This window comes from Danio rerio, chromosome 22 (genome assembly GCF_052040795.2).
Source record: "Danio rerio strain M-AB ecotype USA chromosome 22, GRCz13ab, whole genome shotgun sequence".
NCBI lineage: Eukaryota > Metazoa > Chordata > Actinopteri > Cypriniformes > Danionidae > Danio > Danio rerio.
This window is the reverse complement of record NC_141042.1, coordinates 27,659,692-27,678,436: the sequence shown is the minus strand read 5'-3', so window position 1 is coordinate 27,678,436 and position 18,745 is coordinate 27,659,692. Positions and strand designations below refer to the sequence as shown.

At 36.2% G+C, this 18,745-nt stretch overlaps 1 protein-coding gene across 3 annotated transcripts in view; it reads right to left on the bottom strand.

Moving 5' to 3' along the window:
- Positions 1 to 13,925, bottom strand: part of capn8 (calpain 8) — a 35,031-nt gene extending 21,106 nt beyond the window's left edge. For all 3 annotated transcript variants that reach the window (XM_087302415.1, XM_087302416.1, NM_001244080.2), the window contains 3 exon segments: positions 13,652 to 13,925; positions 12,214 to 12,283; positions 3,166 to 3,284 (listed from right to left, as the gene is read on the bottom strand). In XM_087302415.1, coding sequence (XP_087158541.1) covers positions 3,166 to 3,284; positions 12,214 to 12,283; positions 13,652 to 13,888 — 426 coding nt within the window. In that variant the 5' untranslated portion in view covers positions 13,889 to 13,925.
- Between the last annotated feature and the right edge of the window lie 4,820 nt (positions 13,926 to 18,745).

Genomic DNA, 18,745 nt, shown 5'->3' with positions numbered 1-18,745 from the left:
TTATATCAATTCAAGCTTGAGGTCTCATTCTTCGGAATATCATGCAAGTTATGCTATTTTGTTGTATAATATAGGCCCAGGCAACAATGTGGCACAGGTAGTGCTGTCGCCTCACAGCAAGAAGGTCGCTGGTTTGAGCCTTGGCTGGGTCAATTGGTGTTTCTATGTGGAGTTTGCATGTTCTCCATGCGTTTGGTTGGTTTTCTTCCAGGTGCTCCGGTTTCCCCCACAGTCCAAAGACATGCGGTACAGGTGAATTGAGTAGGCTAAATTTTCTGCAGTGTATGAGTGTGAATGAGTGTGTTTGGATATTTCCCAGAGATGGGTTGTAGGTGCAAGGGCATCCACTGCGTAAAACATATCTTGATAAGTTGGCGGTCTATTCCACTGTGGGGACCCCAGATTAATAAAGAATCTAAGCCAAAAAGAAAATAAATGAATGAATGAATATAGGCCCAATCCCTATCCTACCTCTTAACCCTTCACCTTCACGTGAATGCATAAAATGAGGTAGAGGGGTGTCCCAATTCTTTTTATCTTGAAGGCGTAAGGATAGGGGAAAGGGCTAGATAGCCCTCGAAAAGGAGATTTTTCAGGACCACACTCAAAACCAACATTCAGAACGCCGTTCATGTTTGACCATCATGCTTTAAAAAAAAACGCTAAAATAAAAAAACGCTAAATTTTGCTATCTACAATACATAATAATATCTCCTGTATATGTGTCTGGTATAATGTTAATGTTGTTTTGTGTGTTTATATGGCTGAATAATGCCACGGTGTAAATGCATACTACAGTTACAATCTAATTGCCACATTATCGTTATGATAAAATAGTAATGCCTTCAGTGATTTTCTAAAAATAAATACCAAAAACATAACAACTGGAATAACTACAGCAGTCACCATCATCGATCCCATATGACGTAAGAGATAGCGAAGACATATTATGATGTGTGCAGGTGCTGTAGTGCTGTCCCATTTCATAGGGGTAAATTTTGAAGCCTTTCCTCTTCACACTCTGGCCCCGTTTACACTAATGCGTTTTCGTTTTAAAATACATAAGTTTTGCTACGGTTTCGCCATCCGTCCACACTACGCCTGAGTTTTCGAGCACAGAAAACGGAGCGTTTCGAAAACGCTGGAGAGGCCATTTTCATTCTAAAATGCTGCTGCTCCGTCTCAGTGTGAATGGGGGAAAACGGAGACATCTGAAAACGGAAAATCTGATTGGGGCTTTTCCTCAATATTAAGTAGCCTACACACACAGTTCAGTCTCGCATCCTTTCCCTGTAAGTTCAGACTTCGCAAGTTTGATATGGAAAACAGACCCTCGAGGACATGTCCGCTAAATCTTCAAAGGGAACAGTGTACTTTATAACTTCATTCACATCATCCTGGCTACGTTGTTTCACTTTCTCAACAATAAAATGAAAACATGATTTAAGGAACTGCTATTTTCATTTTAGATAATAACAACTTAACAGACAGCAGAAATGCTGAGGCGTTGTGCTGCATCTTCACTGTATTTATAATAAAACAGAGCCTATATAACATCACTTTCATTTTCATTGAAACTATTAAACGTATCCTCTGCTTTGCTGAATGTCAGTTTTAATAATCAATAATATCCCACATAGCAAAATTTCTCTGGCCCACGTTTTGCTTGGCCCACATGCCGCAGTGAATTACGGTACATTACTGGACCAAATCTGGCTTCCAGACAAGGGCCAAACACGGACCATATCTGGGCCAAGTCTCCGCCAAGTTAATAACTCATAACTGGGCCTGAACTGGGCCAGATAGGTTGGTGTGTCACGATTGCAATGAAATTGAGAAACCCACGGAGTGATGCGCTTTAGGCACACTGTGGGCACACTTTTTCTCAAAGTGACCAGATTGGTAGAATTTTTTTTCTTTACTCAAAAATGATTTTAGTGTATTTTAAATGTGGGTCAAGACTGGCCAAACTCACATGGCCCACTTATCAAATTTTTGAATCTGGGCCAAATACTACGTTTTTCATCTGGCCCAAATCTTGTGTGCCGCCTTAAAGACGGTGCCGCCTCTGCCAAACCCGGGCCATGTTTGGCCACATGCTGTATGCCAGTGCCGGATGAATGCCTGCTGTGCCAGCTTTATGCCAAATCTGGGCCAGAATTCTTTGCTACTAGGGATAGCCATTATGAAAGTATAACGCACAATAAGTTTATACATTATATGAAATAAAGGAAAGCGATCAGTCAATATACAGAATGTACGTGGTTACATTAATCATTAACTTATCTTTGCGCAAAACTTATCTTTTGCGCTCAGCCAAAACACGTTATCTGTGAATCGATTCAAAAGACCAAAGTCGTGGAATATGTCGTTAGATATAGACAACAAGATTAATTAAATATCACGTTTAGCAAATATAGTGAGATTAGATCCAGCGGGAGATGCTTGATGAGCAGTGTGACCAGCACAGCTCTCATCTGGGTAGAAATGCTGCAGCGCTTGCCCGAGAGTGTGTGTGTGTGTGTGGTCACGTGATGTGTGTTTTCAGTGTTTTGGTGTGGACGGAGAGCAGTTCAGAAAAGCTGGGTAAAACGCTAGTGTGGACGCAGATCGTTTTCATTCTATTCTATATTGAACGCCGTTTTATAATTAAAACACACTAGTGTAAACAGGGCCTCTGTTTTAAGGGCCAAGAGGAAGGGGTAAAAAAAAATAGAGATGGGATTGGGCCATAGTGTCATCCCAGCAAGTCAACAATACAATCTCTTCCAGGCGTATGCTATAACTACAGTATTTGATGGTCAATGTAGATACTGATGTGGGAGCAAATAAAGACCATAGACTAGCATTATGCAAATCTGTCTCAAACCTACCAACGCAATCTCACTAGAATTTAGTAACATTTTTATTTAGTGGGTTATTTGTATGACTGTGTATGACCTCATTTTAGCACAATTTGCTAATCATTCAATGACAGTTGAGTTTAGGGATGGGGCTGGAAGGGTATCTGCTGCATAAAATATATGTCAGAATGGTTGACAGTTCATTCTGCTGTGGCGATCCCTAATAAATAAGGGACTTCAGTAGCAGCATGGTATCATTTTTTTTTTATTTTAGTCCCAGATTTTTCCTGGTGGTCTCAGATTTTTAAAAACATGTTCTGACCTGAAAGTGAAAGATGCCAGCGTAATCCTCTGTAAAACTCTGTCCTGATGGAACTACACGTTCCAGGATTTCCTTATCCAGAGTCAGAGACGCAATGGCCGCCAAAAGCCAACAGTCTCCTGCAAATGAAACATGAACTTCATTAGTTACTTATTGGGTTATTCTGCATTAAGCTGATGATTTTACTGTTTTCTGTTGCACTCATTACAGAGACAGCCTGTAGGATTAGCCTGGGCTTCTTTGTTTTTGTGTGGCTCAAGACTGACGGTTCATGGATCAACCACTGTGTGCTTTGAAACTGCAATTTTCAAGCTTAGTTATTTAACCACTCCCATGTTTCATTATATATTTTTCACAACAGTGTCTTAAGTCAAAAGGATTTTGCTGAAACTGTGGCTGAAACTATGATCTTGTAAATAAGGTGTGTTTTTGCAGTGATGCCACTGAAGAACCAACTTTTGCTAGCATGTTTGGTCTTTAGTCTGCTGTTTGGTCTGTTTTTAGTTTCAATTACACTCATGTCTGACACCATTTTATAAGAGATGATTTTTCCAATAATAATAATCATGATAAATGAATTTAGATGAACGTTTGATCACTTTATTTAACTCATTAGTATCTTAAAGCGCTCTGTTTTTATGTTAATAACTGTGCTTTGCATACTAGGCATAACCTTAAGAAAATTTAGTTTTAAAGCCAGAACTCATTGGTTTAAATGGCACCTAAAAGTATAAAAGGTGCATACCTATCTTTTGAGAGCTATAGTATGGAGTTTATAAGCTTAAAATTGACCTAGCTACAGAATCGCCCTAAAGAGTCTCTTTTTTTTAAACAGACTGAATATCCCCCAGGTGCTTGTATAACAATGGGAATTTGCATTGTGGAATGCTTTAGATCTGAAGAGTTTGTGACTTCAGGGGAATGAGGTAATTTGAGTTGAAGACAACAGATAAGGGGATACCTTTTGCAGTGGGTTAAATATTACAAATTTTTGTTGGGATTATACAAATATAAGTACAAATATCTTGGAATTTTAATTGATGATACTCTTTCATTTGGTTCTCACATTCAGCAATTGGTAAAAAATCAAAGTGATTTCAAGGTTCTATTTTAGAATTAAAACCTGCCTTTCCTTTGATGTTAAAAAGAAGCTGGTTGATGCAACATTTATGTCGATATTGGACTATGGTTATGTTATCTATATACATGCTGCGTCTCAGAGTCTGCATGTATTAGATACTGTTTACCATGGTGCACTAATATTTATAACTAGTTTTAAATCCCTTACTCATCATGGTATACTAGGGTAGGTTGGTCTGCTTTGTACATCTGTAGGCTCAAGCATTGACATATCTTTGTTTACAAATCTATATTGCGTTTACTCCTATAATAACTCCAGAATTACGTTTGTTAAAAAAACTGTCCTCAGCTATGGCCATCGATCACAGGATAATTATTTACTGTCTGTTTCTAAAGTGCAGACTGAGATGGGAAAAAAGGCTTTTAAATACGCAGCATCTTTTCCATGGATAAATCTACAAACAAAGTTGCAGTTTAAAGAAATGATTTCTCTAAATTTGTTTAAAAATAGTATAACTGATTTAGAAATCGAAACACAGACTTGTAGATGTTTTAAATAACCAATGTGTGATTTTTGTTTTTTGTTTGTTGTCTGTTAGACCAGGGGTCCTCAAACTTTTTTCATCAAGTATCACCTCAGAAAAAAATTGTCTTTCCAAGTACCACCATAATGAGCAGTATTGAAATACAGTAGCATAGTAAGCTCAGTAAAGCAGCTACAGCTCTGTACAGTTCAAAAATGTGGCAGATTAATTCCTGTTATTAAGAATATTTATTATTGTCAGCCACTTTAAACATAATTAGTCTGAAAGTTAACACTGTACTGTGCTTAAATGTAAAAAAACAAACTAAAAACGCCAACATTTAAATTAAAATGTGCTTAGGGTAAAAAGAAAAGTGCTGTACTTAAATGTAAAGTATTAGCATAGTAGCCAATTCATCAACACCTGAAAATGTTGCCTGGACCCCAGAAATACAGGCTATATGTCATATAATAAATATCATTATATGTCATATTCATATATAAATCATTTTTGATAAATTTTGAAACATATGTAGCATATTTGACATATTTGATTCCTCCACATACCACTAGAAGGAAGCCCGCGTACCACTAGTGGTACACATACCACAGTTTGAGAACCACTGTGTTAGACCCATGTGACACGTATACTATTTATTTGTTTATTTTTTATATGTTTATTTCTGTGAATGTACAAGTCGCACATTGATGTTTAAAATGGTATAAAACATGATAGGTAAAGTCACTTGTGCTGACACAGAACATTTTAAGAGTTCACACTTAACTCATGATTTACAAAAGCTTGTTTGGTATGCTGTCCTGGGAGAGAGCCCTGAGCTCCAGGGATCCTCGAGTCCAGGGCTCCCTCCCTTCGCGGGGCGAGGGGAGATTGAGCACATTATGATTTTAAAACTTCCCCCGCAGCTAAGGCCAATGTGAACTTCCTGAGAGCGAGACATCTTGTAAAAGAGACTTAGGTTTATTTGGTCTATAATGTAGAGCGTATTCGGGCCTTGAGAGGAAACCGGGGACTCCCGGGGGAAACCCACGCGGACATGGGGAGAACGTGCCAGCTCCGCGCAGATATGCCAGATGTTCCAGCAAGAAGCCAGAGCCATTGGAATTCTTGCTGGTCACTGGGCCACCGTGCCACCCATTCTGGATAAAGGTGGAAGAAGGGAAGGACCCTCCTCTTCAAGAGTTTCTTCAAGACTTTCTTCAGGTTTCTTCAAGACAAAGATAGTTGTAGAGAGAAAACGAGGATAGGAACTTAGGATCCTTTGATTGGAGGATCGTGATTAGTTAATATGAGCCAGCTGGGTCAATCATGAGCGCATACTCCTCTCGAAATTAGTTTAATATATTAAACTTCACTTAAAGAGTTCTCTCTTAAGTGCCATATGAAATATTAATCTAAAATAAGCCTTTTTTCAGGTTCCTCTGAGTAGGTTCATTAATTTCACCTTTCTATGGCAATAAATCTTTGCCTTTAAAGTAAAATAGATAAACATAAACATATGAGGTTGTAAAACTAAATTTCAAACATCAGGGGCCTCATGTATCAACGCTGCGTACGCACAAAAACTTTGCGTACGCCAGGTTTCACGCTCAGAATCGCTCACGTTTGGATTTACTAACAATGAACTGAACGTGGGAATGTGCGCAGCTTCAAGGCAGGTTTCTGCCAGGCGTACGCACATTTTTTGTGCGTGTCTGTTTTATTTCCATTGGCGACTCCTAGAGGCAGTTGTGTTAAATTCTTCTCTACAAAGTGTCTGATCCTTGCAATGGCGTCTGTATGAGACGGGTTCATATAGTAGGTATGTAAGATTTCCATACCATACAGTTGACCAGTTAAACATTAAAGCACAATTTGCAGCGGTCGCCTGTTTTCCCAATGTAATCTGAGCTATCTACTGCACGCACATTGCTATAAAGACTCTATCTGAAGATAAATTTGCATGCGTGAATCAGAAACATTTCCATTCAATAAATGTGCAAATAAAATATGATGCACAAACTTATTAATGATTCCTACTTGTCTTTCTCGTGATAAATAGTGGGCAAAATCTGATATGTAGCGGGGAAAAAAAGAAGAAAGAGTTCATCAGACGCCGGATTCGAGCCGAGTTTATGCTCGAACGTGTCAGTACATGATCATATGCTTCTTATGAGGTGCGCCACTGAGACTGCTACGGTTACTGCAACATTTTACAGATATAAACCACACTATTTCTTTTTTAAATGCACTCAGTACGATGTTCAGACCCAACTGTGTTAACCGTATCAGCTAAACTCTCCCACTCTATTTTTTTTCTTTTGTTGTTAATTCCGCCGAACAAACTTGCAAATAACACCGCTTTTCTCCGGTCTACCTCCGAAAGCAGCACCTCCATTTCACATTCTGTTCAAAGTTTCTCTTTTTGCTTGCTTTTGCCATTGCTTTTTCGTTGGGTTTTGATATTAGCATAGTCATTAGCATATTCATACGGGGGAGGAGGCAGGGAGGGGTTTTGTGCTCGTGCATGTTGCGCTCAGTTTCACGTTCATTCAGATGTACAAAAGAATATGCGTGAGATTCGGCGTACGCAGTGTTTCATACATCTGAATTTTTTTCTGCGTACGCACATTTACAGCTTCGTGCGTACGCAATGTTTTAGTAAGATTTCCACGCAAGTCTTCGTACATGAGGCCCCAGGCCTTTGCATCTGAACTCTTTATTTGTACTATTGATATGATCATTCTGACCGGCTTGAATGGAGTGGAGAATAGCTAAAGGAAAATAAAATGGGCAGAGTTGTTCATATGTGGAGAAATTACAGTATCGGAGGTATCCTTGAAACAATGCTATTTTAATAAGACAATAACAAAGCAAATGAAAAAGGCCATTCAACTTAAACTGATAGAGGAACTTTAGCTAAACACCAGAATATTATAGAGACTCCCCCAAGAAATTTGGAATTGCCACCACATTTGTTATATAGCAAACGTATTGCAATCCCCAGTCAAATTTTATATTCTCCCACACAACTTCTGACTTCTTTTTTACATATGTATTGCATTCCCCAGAGAATATTTGCTTACAAGCATACACATTCTAAGCTTGTCCACCAAACCATTTTGTGTTTATTACTATAATAGGCTAAAACAATGCTAAATCTGGGCTGTCAGTGAAAATCTAATAGACATCTAACAATAGTAAACAAATAGATAAGAAGGAATCACTACACCTGTGAGTTACGTCTAATCTGCACACTGCACACAAGGACTTTTGCTGTTGGTTCGGTCACACTTTATTTTGATGGTCCATTTGTTGAATTAAGTTACATTTCATCTACATGTTAACTAATTCTCATTATATTATAAGTAGACTGTTAGGTTGGGGCTAGGGTTAGGGTAAGTTGACATGTACTTGCAAAGTTTCTTATAGTCAGTTAAATGTCTGTTGAAGGAGCAAAATCAGCAGATATCAAGCAGACAGTAATAATCAAATGGACCATCAAAATAAAGTGTTATACCAAATTTTGTTCAAACAACTAATTTAAAATGTGTTGAAACAACACAACTGTTGAGTATTCTTAACGACAGCTTTTTTTAAATGTTCAATCAACTTAAATTGAACATAAAATAATGATGCTGTCCCCGCAAAAACGGAAGAATTGTGTTAATTTGGCTAATTTTACATAAGTAGCAAGTAGCAAAAATAATGTTTTGAGTGTATTTGATGACCTGATTTATGAACTAGAAGTCTATTAGATTTTCACTGACAGCCCAAATTTTGCCTTGTTTAAGCCAAGACGTCTATGTTTAGGCACCTATCAAATATATTTTAAACACCAATGCAAGAAGGATGAAAAATGTCCTCCCATCTCATATTACTTTGCATCAGGTTTCTGTCTGCTTGGAGACATTGGCTCATTTTACACATCTCTTTTTGTTCAAGTGAGTCATTTTTATCGCATTATCAAAAGCTGCGTGCATCATTGTCTTTTCTAATGTAACGATTTTAATTTAGCAGTCATGGTCTTTAGTGCTACACAATAGGAGCCTGTGTGAGTTTGGGGTGGAGGAAAGTGTACTCATGTCAACACAAAGCAAACATGTCATACAGGTAAATAAACACCTTGTAAGGTTTTTTTAGACAGTGGTTCAGGTTGAGGGAAACGCTTGGAATTTTTCAAAAGCCCTTTTGTGTTTACATATTTAATTTGTCATATTTAGGATGTAAGTGGTATTTATTTTTTAATAAATTAAATTTGACCTGAAGGGGAATTTGTTGTCAAAAAAAGAATAATCTAAATTCATATTTTAGTAAGTATGTTTATCTAGTTTCCCAGTACTGGGTTGTCGCTGGAAGGGTATTTGCTGCGTAAAACATTTGCCTGAATAGTTGGCGGTTTATTCCGCTTTGGTGACCCCTGATAAATAAGAGACTAAGTCAAAGGAAAAGGAATGAATCCATGCTTATCTAGATCTGAGTACAAGGAATTTCTGAAGTTTTAATTTCTGAAGTATTTAAGTTTGTTAAAAAAAATCTCAATAACTATGGTACCTGTTTAAATATGTATATCGTGAAATAAATGGTAATTGCTAATGTTCATCCCGTTTACCCCTATAGGTTTTTAGTTGACTCAAATGAACCTTTCTAGTCATCTCAACTTCAGTCAGACTGCATATTATGTTAATTTCTATAGCTAAACAAAGGTAGTTGAAAGCTGATTAACTTAGGAAATTAAGTTAAAGTAGCATAAAACATTTGTTGTCATAATTTTTTAGTGTAAAAATTACTAATTGAATGGCTACACTTGTGAATTCCCCTTTTTTACAAATGACAAAAACAGATTCACAATATATAAAACCCCAAATCCAAAATTCTAGCATAAATATAACACGTGTATAAAAAGCAGTTCTCCTTTTAAAAACACAGTGCACTTTTGTTAAACTTTTTCAATTAAAAATAGACAAGATCGGCTCTTGACTTCAAAAGAGAAGAAAACAAAACAACATTTTTCCAAGACATCTCTTAAATCTTGTTCTTTATGCTCATGTACACCGCTAATTTGGCTTGGACCAAAATAAAATTCAGTAATTGACCTTTAAGACATCCCTTCTTTACATATTGAGCCCCAATACAAAAGTTTCCATCCTTGAAACTAGCAAATAAGTCTCCATAAAACAACCCATAAATAAGATAAATAAAAAGTAAATAAGAGAGAAAAAAGAGACAATTATAATCTTGTTTTATCTTGTTTCTTGACCATGTGACTCAAATACAGAGCCATGATGTACACACATCTAAGCCAGCCTGATCTCTATCAGCTCTTCTTTGCCTTTAGCCATTCTAAATGACTACTTACAATATGGTGAGAAAGACATGATTGCTCGCTTTTAATCATTTACAACGTTTTTTTTTTATTTTTTATTTTTTGCATTACAAATATTCTGAAATGTTATATTATGTTATGTAAATGAGGCATTTTCTAATACAATATAAACTAAGTTGCATACTGTACATTTCTAACACCTGAACTTTGGATAATTTCAGGTTCAAAAATCTTGTTTTATTTATCAAGTCAAAGCAGGGAATTGTGGATAAGTCTGATTTTTTTGCTGGAAGCCAAATGACAGATTTTGGAGACATGATCACTTTTAACTTTGGGAAATTTCCACTTGAAAAGGGCTAAATAAACAATAATATATTTTCTAAGGGGAATTGCTTATTTATCACTCCATATCTCAAGAAATACTGTGAACATTTTGTAGAATAAAATCTTGTATCTATCTTGTGTCGTTTTTCTAGCCCCAAAAATCGTATTGATTTTGTTTAAGAAATCAGATTGTGTAAGATTATTTTACACAGTTGTTTTAAGATTATTTCTCTTCCTTTTTTCTTACTTAGTAAAACTTATGTGCCTGCAAATTTAGCTTTCTTACAACCAGAGACAAAATTTAAGACCAGCTTTGTTCTTTAGAAGTTGATTTTTATCGGTAATAATAACTTGATTTAAGTTTGACCATTAAAAAAATTCATATGTCAAAAGCAGATAGAACCAGACGCCCTTATTGCTGTTCTAGGCATTACTGATTTTTAGATAGCTAAACACAGCACAGAACAAAATATAGTTTCATTTGTCAGTGTACTACAGAGGTTAATAATATTAAACTGGAAACAAAAAAGCTGCTTCTATATACGTCTAATAAGGGGATGTATTAAAACATTTGGAACTGGAGAAAATCAGATTCTCCCTAAGAAAGGAAGAAGTTTGTGGAGTGGTAAGCTTGATCTAACACGCAATAAGGGGGGAGAGCATGCTCGGAGCCCGGCGGCTAATCAGCAGGTCAATCAGAAATGATAAATAACAACTGTCTTTCTGGTGATTAGGCCGCCGAAGAGACTCCCTTCTTGAGTAGCAGTCGGGAGAGAAGAGAGAGCACACACACACGCACGCACGCACGCACACACACACACACACACAGCCTCACGTGTGTTGCAATCTAAAATATAATAATAGATTTTGCTCACCTGACCCTCTCTTCTTCCCACAACAACGAACTTTACTACAAAGTTCAATCAACAAATTCTATCAAATCTGGAAACCTTTCATAGATTATTTTAAAGACATAAATTCTGCAGGAAATAGTATTTTCCTTTAATTTCTATTATTATTATCTCATTGTATTTATCTATTATTATTTTACTTTCTTATGTATTGTTTGTATATTGTATCCTTTATAGTCAATTGTTGTGTTGTTGGTTGGTCATCATTTGTAAGTCATTGTGCTTTGAATGTTTAAAAAACAAAAAATAATAATTTTTAGTTTTTTTTTCAAGACATCTAACCAAGTATAACAACCCCGGCTCATTCTGAAATCATACCTTAATGTACATTTTTGTAGACCATCAAATACATCCCAGGAGCTATGTTTTTTGTGGTTTTTGTTTTTCGCAAATCCATGAAAGGCCGCTGTACGATTTTTCAGATTTAAAATTTCTCTCGAGAGTGCCATTCGTGCCTGCTGTTCTCACATAAATTCACCAGAGGCCGCTGTCGACTGACTGAATGACTGACTGATCGATAGACTGACCCACACTCATTCTTCCCTAAACCCAACCAATAGTATTTTCGAAAACAAAGATTGAAGTTACTGCACTGGCAGATAATTTGCCTTGTTTCTAGTCTGTACCTTCTTAAGTCATTCATCGATTTCTTGTATTCAGATAGTTGTTTGCAATGTACAGACACACATTGATAGAATGCACTAAAACTAACACTTAAAGTTTTTTGCATGTTTTGTTTACATTAGGATGAAAAAAAGGACTTCTCATTACTGACAGGTGCATGAAGAGTAATGTTTTGTCCACAGTGTCTGACCTTTAATCATTGATGCTCTATTGTATTACAGCCACACCCGGTCACTATTGTGCCGAACGGATCTTTTCTCACCTAAAGCTCCCTGGCAGATGTCTGTCCGATTGGCCCCGTCCATGATGAACTCAGGGTTTGAGCACAGCTCCTTTAAAAATATGAAAACAATTAGAGTTGATAATATTACGCTGTATAGTGGTACACCTGCATAACAAAACACTCTTTATTTGCTCTAAGCAAACAGCGCATACTGTAAGGTGAATATGCTTCAGGTGAACTAACATTTACGTATAAAATGAGAAGAAAGAAAAGCCCTATTTATATAACAAAGCAGACTGCTGAGACTGGTTGTTATTAGTATCAACACATGATAACAGAAACCCTAATACGCCTGAAGAGGAAACTGAGTAACCATCATTTTCCATGTGATTATATCAGTACACGCACTTATTCAAATATTTATGTGCATACAAACATTCATATGCTCATGCTTTATTTTTATGCACAATTCACACCATTGACAAACCATTAACTGACACTAATAGCTCAATTTACAACAAATTTTCTGTTTATTAATAATTATTAAGGTAATAGTTATTGTGATAGTATTTTGTATTTAGAATGTAGAATAAGATCATACTTTATAAGTACTAATAAACAGTAAATATTTTAATAATAGGCAGGGAATAAGTCAGTAGTTAATGATGTGAATTGTTACTTAAGTGTTATTGAATTTTGTTTAATCGTTTTGGAAACGTTAAATACAAGCTAAAAGAGAAATTATTTTAAATAGAGCAAAATAAATACATAAAAATCAGCATTTTTTATACATTTAATTTACTGACATCAAAATGAACTTGATTAAGTGTGAAAATATATATATAAAAATATTTAATATATATATAATAAATATAAAAAATATATAATATAGTTTTTGTATTATTATATTGTCAAAAGTTGTTTTTTTTTAAATACACTTAATATAGATTGAATCTTAACATGTTTTTTAAATTTTTTTTTACTTAAGTAGTTGGATAAAAGGAAATGGTTAATTTATGCTGGAAAAAACACTTTAAATGCCACAAAGACAACAACAACAATATAAAAAATGTTTTTTCCCTTCATATAATTTCACATTGAGTTACTCTTTTACATTGAATCAACCCTCATTTCTCTACATTTATTAGATAAATATGATAAAACTTAAGTATTTTATAAAAGGAATCACATAGAAATGAATTCTAAAAACACACATACAAGGGAGAAAAAAAACATTTCAGTCTAAGCTTACTTAATGTCATATTAATATTTATTACTGATATTTACACTGAATAAAGTTTGAATGAGCCTTTTATTCTGGACTCTGAGCAAACAAATGGATTTTAATGGCATTTTAATGATTTTATCAAGTACAAACAGATTCTATTAAACACTCACAAGCATCAAAAACACACCTTTTATTTGCTTAAACTCCACCTGTGCAAAGAAAGCAAACACACACACACACGCACATTACCTTGGGTCTCTTCCACTGCACTCCTTTGGTTTTAAAGGAGTATCGTCCCAGTTCATTGTACCCCAGAGAGTCAGATTCAGCGGGGAAAGTTGGGTCACAAAACAAGGCTCTTTTAGCCAGACATTCCTGCTTCAGGCTTTGGTAGTCCTGCTTGTTGTAGGGAATGGCCTTCTCATTTGTCCCCAGCCCTTCTCCTCTGTCCTGCCTCCTGGAAAGCACTTTTGCAATATTAGACATTGTGGTCGGTCTCAGTCCAGTGTCTCTGTGTGAATGTGACAATGAGACTCCGGATGCTGGTTTTATATGAGAGCTGTTGTATGTAAATGTGGGCGGAGCCCTGTAAGCGAATAGGAGCAGGGGTTTGGCATCCTGTTACCAGGTGATACAAGCCAACACAGGGTGTGGCTCTTCAAATTGAATTTGCTATGAAAACTTTAAACAAAATTAGTTATGATTTTATTTTTTTTGCTTTATGAGATGCTTTTACAAAATTCAGCGCAGAAATACTAAAGGTCCAGAGATTTTGTCTGGCCCTAATGGTGATTTATAAGTCACTTCTTTCTGAGCTATAATCAGGATAGAGTATATAAAAAAAGTTTTTTATCTTTTAAACTTGTTCTGACATATCTGAGATTACTTAGATTTCTTGACCAGCGTTAGTCCTATTTTTGGAAAAGTAACTAGATACTGTAATTGAATTACTTTTTACACACACACACACACACACACACACACACACACACACACACACACACACACATACACGCGCACACAAACGCAAACACACACACACACACAAGCGCACACACACACACACCCATACAGACACACACACATAAAGGATTACTGTTCATTTTATGTCATTTAATTTCCGTTTCTTATACTTTACAAAAATGCAAATATCGAGGCTCATTCTGAAAATGTAACGCTATATACATTTGTGGAGAGCGACAAATATGTCCCAGAAGCAGTATTTGTTTTTGTGAACCCACCAGAGGCCGCTGTGTATGCTTGAGCAGATCTTACATTTCTCTCACAAGTTCCATTTGCACCTGCTGTTCTCGCTTAAATCCACCAGAGGCCACTGTCGACTCACTGACTGATCGACTGACCCACCGTCCTCCTTCCCTAAACCCTACTTTTTAAAAGCACAGATTGACCCGCTGATTTACTTGTTTATTTTATTTTTTGGCTGTTATTTTTGTCTTAAATGTGTGCTGGAATCGTTCTTGGCTGGACTTAAATCCTGTCGTCACAGTCAACTCCGCTCCACGTCACAAGTCCACCAACGTACACGGTGAGCCACTGGGCAAACTAGTAACAGTGAAAAAGCTGTCCACACAGAGGTAAGCTGTCAGCTGGTAAACACGAAAAGGAATGACATTATACCGCCGCGTAGCGATCGCTTTAAAGATGAAATGTAGCCACATACCGCTGAGGCATAGCCGTACGTTGTGGCCGTCTGCGTCACTGGTTCGAGCCTCGGCTGGGTCAGTTGGCATTTCTGTGTGGAGTTTACATGTTCTACCACTGTTTGTGTGGGTTTTCTCTTGGTGCTCCAGTTTCCCCACAGTCCAAAGACATGTGTTATGGGTGGATTAGGTCAACTAAAATTGTCCGTAGTGTGTGTGTGAATGAGAGTGTGTATGGGTGTTTCCCAGTGATGGGTTGCAGGTGGAAGGACATCCGCTGCATAAAACATATGCTGGATAAGTTAGTAGTTCATTCTGCTGTAGCGACCCCTGATTAATAAAAGGAATAGGCCGAAAAAAAATGAATGAATGAATAAATGATTACTATGATTATATGGACTTGGATAAGTCAATAATCATAAAAAGGTTTATCATTATTTTTGTGCAACGTCACATGAAAACAAAACTACTACTGATATAATTAGGATTTTTTAGGTACTATACCAACAACCCCACATAATATTGTTAAAAGTGCTCTGCAAATAAAAAAGTATACATTTTGAAGCATTCCCCACAAAATGAGAACCTGCATGAATGTTTTCTTCATCATTTTAATGGGTTTCAGTAGGCATTGTGTCTAACCAAGAGGTATCTAATAAGTGGTCGTTGTTATGTAATTACACCTAATTACACTGTAACATGAGCACTGCTGTAAGATGTGTGCTAATACACCCTTACAAAACTCTAAAAGCAAACCTCTGTTGTTTCTATTGTTCTTTTACTTCTTTCCAACAATCCAGCAAAACTTTCTGAGAGTGGGTTCATTTTTAAAATGATTGTGAGGCCGCTGTGTACACTTTTTCAGATCTCCAATTTCTCTCACGAGTGTCATTCACACCTGCTGTTCTCTCATAAATCCACTAGAGGCCGCTGTCGACTGATTAACTGGCCAATTGACTGACCCACCCTCCTCCTTCCCTAAACCCAACCAATAGTGTTTTCAAAAGGACTGATTTGCCCGCCCACTTCCCTAAACCCAACAACAACAAAAAAGCTATTCAGAAAAAGAAAAGCAATTAAATTCAATTATGAATTTTAGTTACATTTTAAGAACTAATCGTTGATGGATTCGCTTATGGGATGGTGATCATAACAAGGTTATTATTTGCTTGTTAAGCGTGACGTCATGCAAAGCAGCTTCCGGGTCAAAGCTCTCTATCAAACTGATTGGGGAGGTTCATCAAATGGTAATAATAAACATTTATAAAGCGATGTAATACTTTCGAAAATCACGATCACAATATATATGCATGCCTAATACCCGATGGACAAAAAGTAATTAATTTTTTACAAATTTGTGATTTGTGATGCAGCAAATCCAGAGACTGTTGTGTACACTATGACTGTAAATAAAATTTACTTTAATCTGTGATAGGACTAAAAAGTGATCATAAACAAATATTTTCTCAGTTCTTATGAGTAGCGGCTTAAACCCGGAAACAATATTACATCCCTGATACATCACGACTTAACAAGCGCATAGTTCACGAATAAAAAGTGAATAAAAAACTAAAACTAAAATTTAAAATAATTGTCTTCAACTGAAATAAAAATAAAAACAAGTTTTTTTTAACTAGAACTGAAACTGTATTGTGTACATACAAAACTAACTAAAACTAACAAAAAATATAGCAAAAACCTCCTTCGTTTACGTCTTTGTAAATGTATGTAATACATAATCTTACAGTTAGCCTAAGCGCTTCAGGTTTTTGACCCGTATCTCAAAGTAGTCCTGCTGACATTGGCCAGATCGAACTGGTTCTCTTCCAATAATCCTTGCTGTTGCTTACGCGGTAATGTTTCCTCTGAATACAGGTTTCAAAAAATGTATGGCGGAGTTTTTAATCTGATGATTTTGAATCTCGCACCAAAACTATCCTTATTTAGAAAAAAAAACTAAAACTAATACGGAAGCTTTTAAAAACTAAACGAAAACTGAACAAATATAGAAATACAGAAACTAATAAAAACTAGTAAATCTGCCTCTAAAAACCTATTAAAACTAACTTAATTTGAAAACAAAAGTGAAAACAAAATAGAAACTAAAACTAATAAAAAATCTAAAACTATTATAACCTTGGATAATAATCACACTTTTTAGATGCACCAAAAATATTTCCAGTCTATTTACAATTTAAATTGTTATGAGATTAGCATTAAAAAAGAAAAAAAAATACTTATGCCAATTGTAAATACAAATTTAGTATCATCCATAATGATAGAACCTATTTTAAAATAAAAAACTGTAGCCTATAATAACAAATTAGCTAGCTTATTCAACTTTCCACAGTCAATTTTTATATTTTGTAATCACTAAATAAGCTCATATAGGGGATATCCCCCCCCAACAACCTCTCGGCTACAGGCCTGCATGGTGAGCTAAATGGTAACAGCTGAAAAGCCGTCCATATGGAGGATAAATGGTCAGCTAGTAAGTAAAAAGCAATGTCGTTATACCACCCGTAGCGTTCGTTTTAAAGATAAAATGCAACCATACGTAATTCTGGCTACATAATTTGTGATCTCCAGAAACATATATAGGGCTACATTTTCAGAATGAGCCTATTGTTACATCCCTTGGATGTATTTATTTATTTATTATTTATTTGTGTGTTTACTGTCCATTGGGAGTGGTTATGTTGTGTGTTTCTTTTACTTTCACGGTGTCTCTCTGCCTGCTCACTAGGTAGAGCTGATTGGGCCCAGGTGGTGCTCATCAATGGAGCGTGCTGCAGTAATGCGCTGCTACAAAAGAGCAGTGCGTCTCAAACCACGGAGAGGTTCACTTCTCCCCTGCTCCAGACTCGTGATTGTTGTGGGTGTTGATCTGGTTGTTTGTAAAAAGGAGTTAATGGGCTAGTGAGTTCAATTTTAGTTTCTGTGCTTTGAGAAACTTGCTTATTTTTGCATTGTGTAATTTTACAGGCAGTGTGTCTGTTTTCTGAGTTGTGATTTAAATACATATATTCTTTTGTGTGGTACGTAAAAGGTAATTGTATTGTTTCTTTGTTTGACTTTTTGATTTAAAAATTGAAGCTGTAGGGAGAGGTTGCCATTTTTAATTTTGTAATTGTTTGACTGTGTTTATTGATAGTAAGGGAGTTGAGGAAAGCCTGTGTTGTTTCATTTCTTTTCTTTTACCTGCAATTAGGTTATTTAGTACTCCTCCTGAACTAGACCTGTTTTGTTTGTTGTTTTGGTTAATCCTTCTCCTGAGATTTATGCTTCATTTATTGTTTATTGATTTAAGAACCAAATAATAAAATAATTTAAGTTTACTCTTGTGGTTGTTTCACATTTCTGAGGCAGGATTGAAGTGTTCCCTCAAAATTTGATTATTTATACACAATTCATTAATTTGGTCTTCTTTTTTTTTTCTCAAATTCTAAATTTTAATTTTCTTTGTTATTTTCCTTCCCCAACCCTAGACCAAAAAGGGGAAGGGATGTAACAAGTGGGGGGCTCGTCCGATTGGTAATCAAGTGGGGGCTCGTCCGATCGGTAACAAGTGAGGGCTCGTCCGTCTGACTGGTTAACAAGTGGGGGCTCATTCATCCGACCGGTAAACAAGTGGGGTCTCGTCCATCCGGTAAAAATTAGGGGCTCGTCCAACCGGTATCAA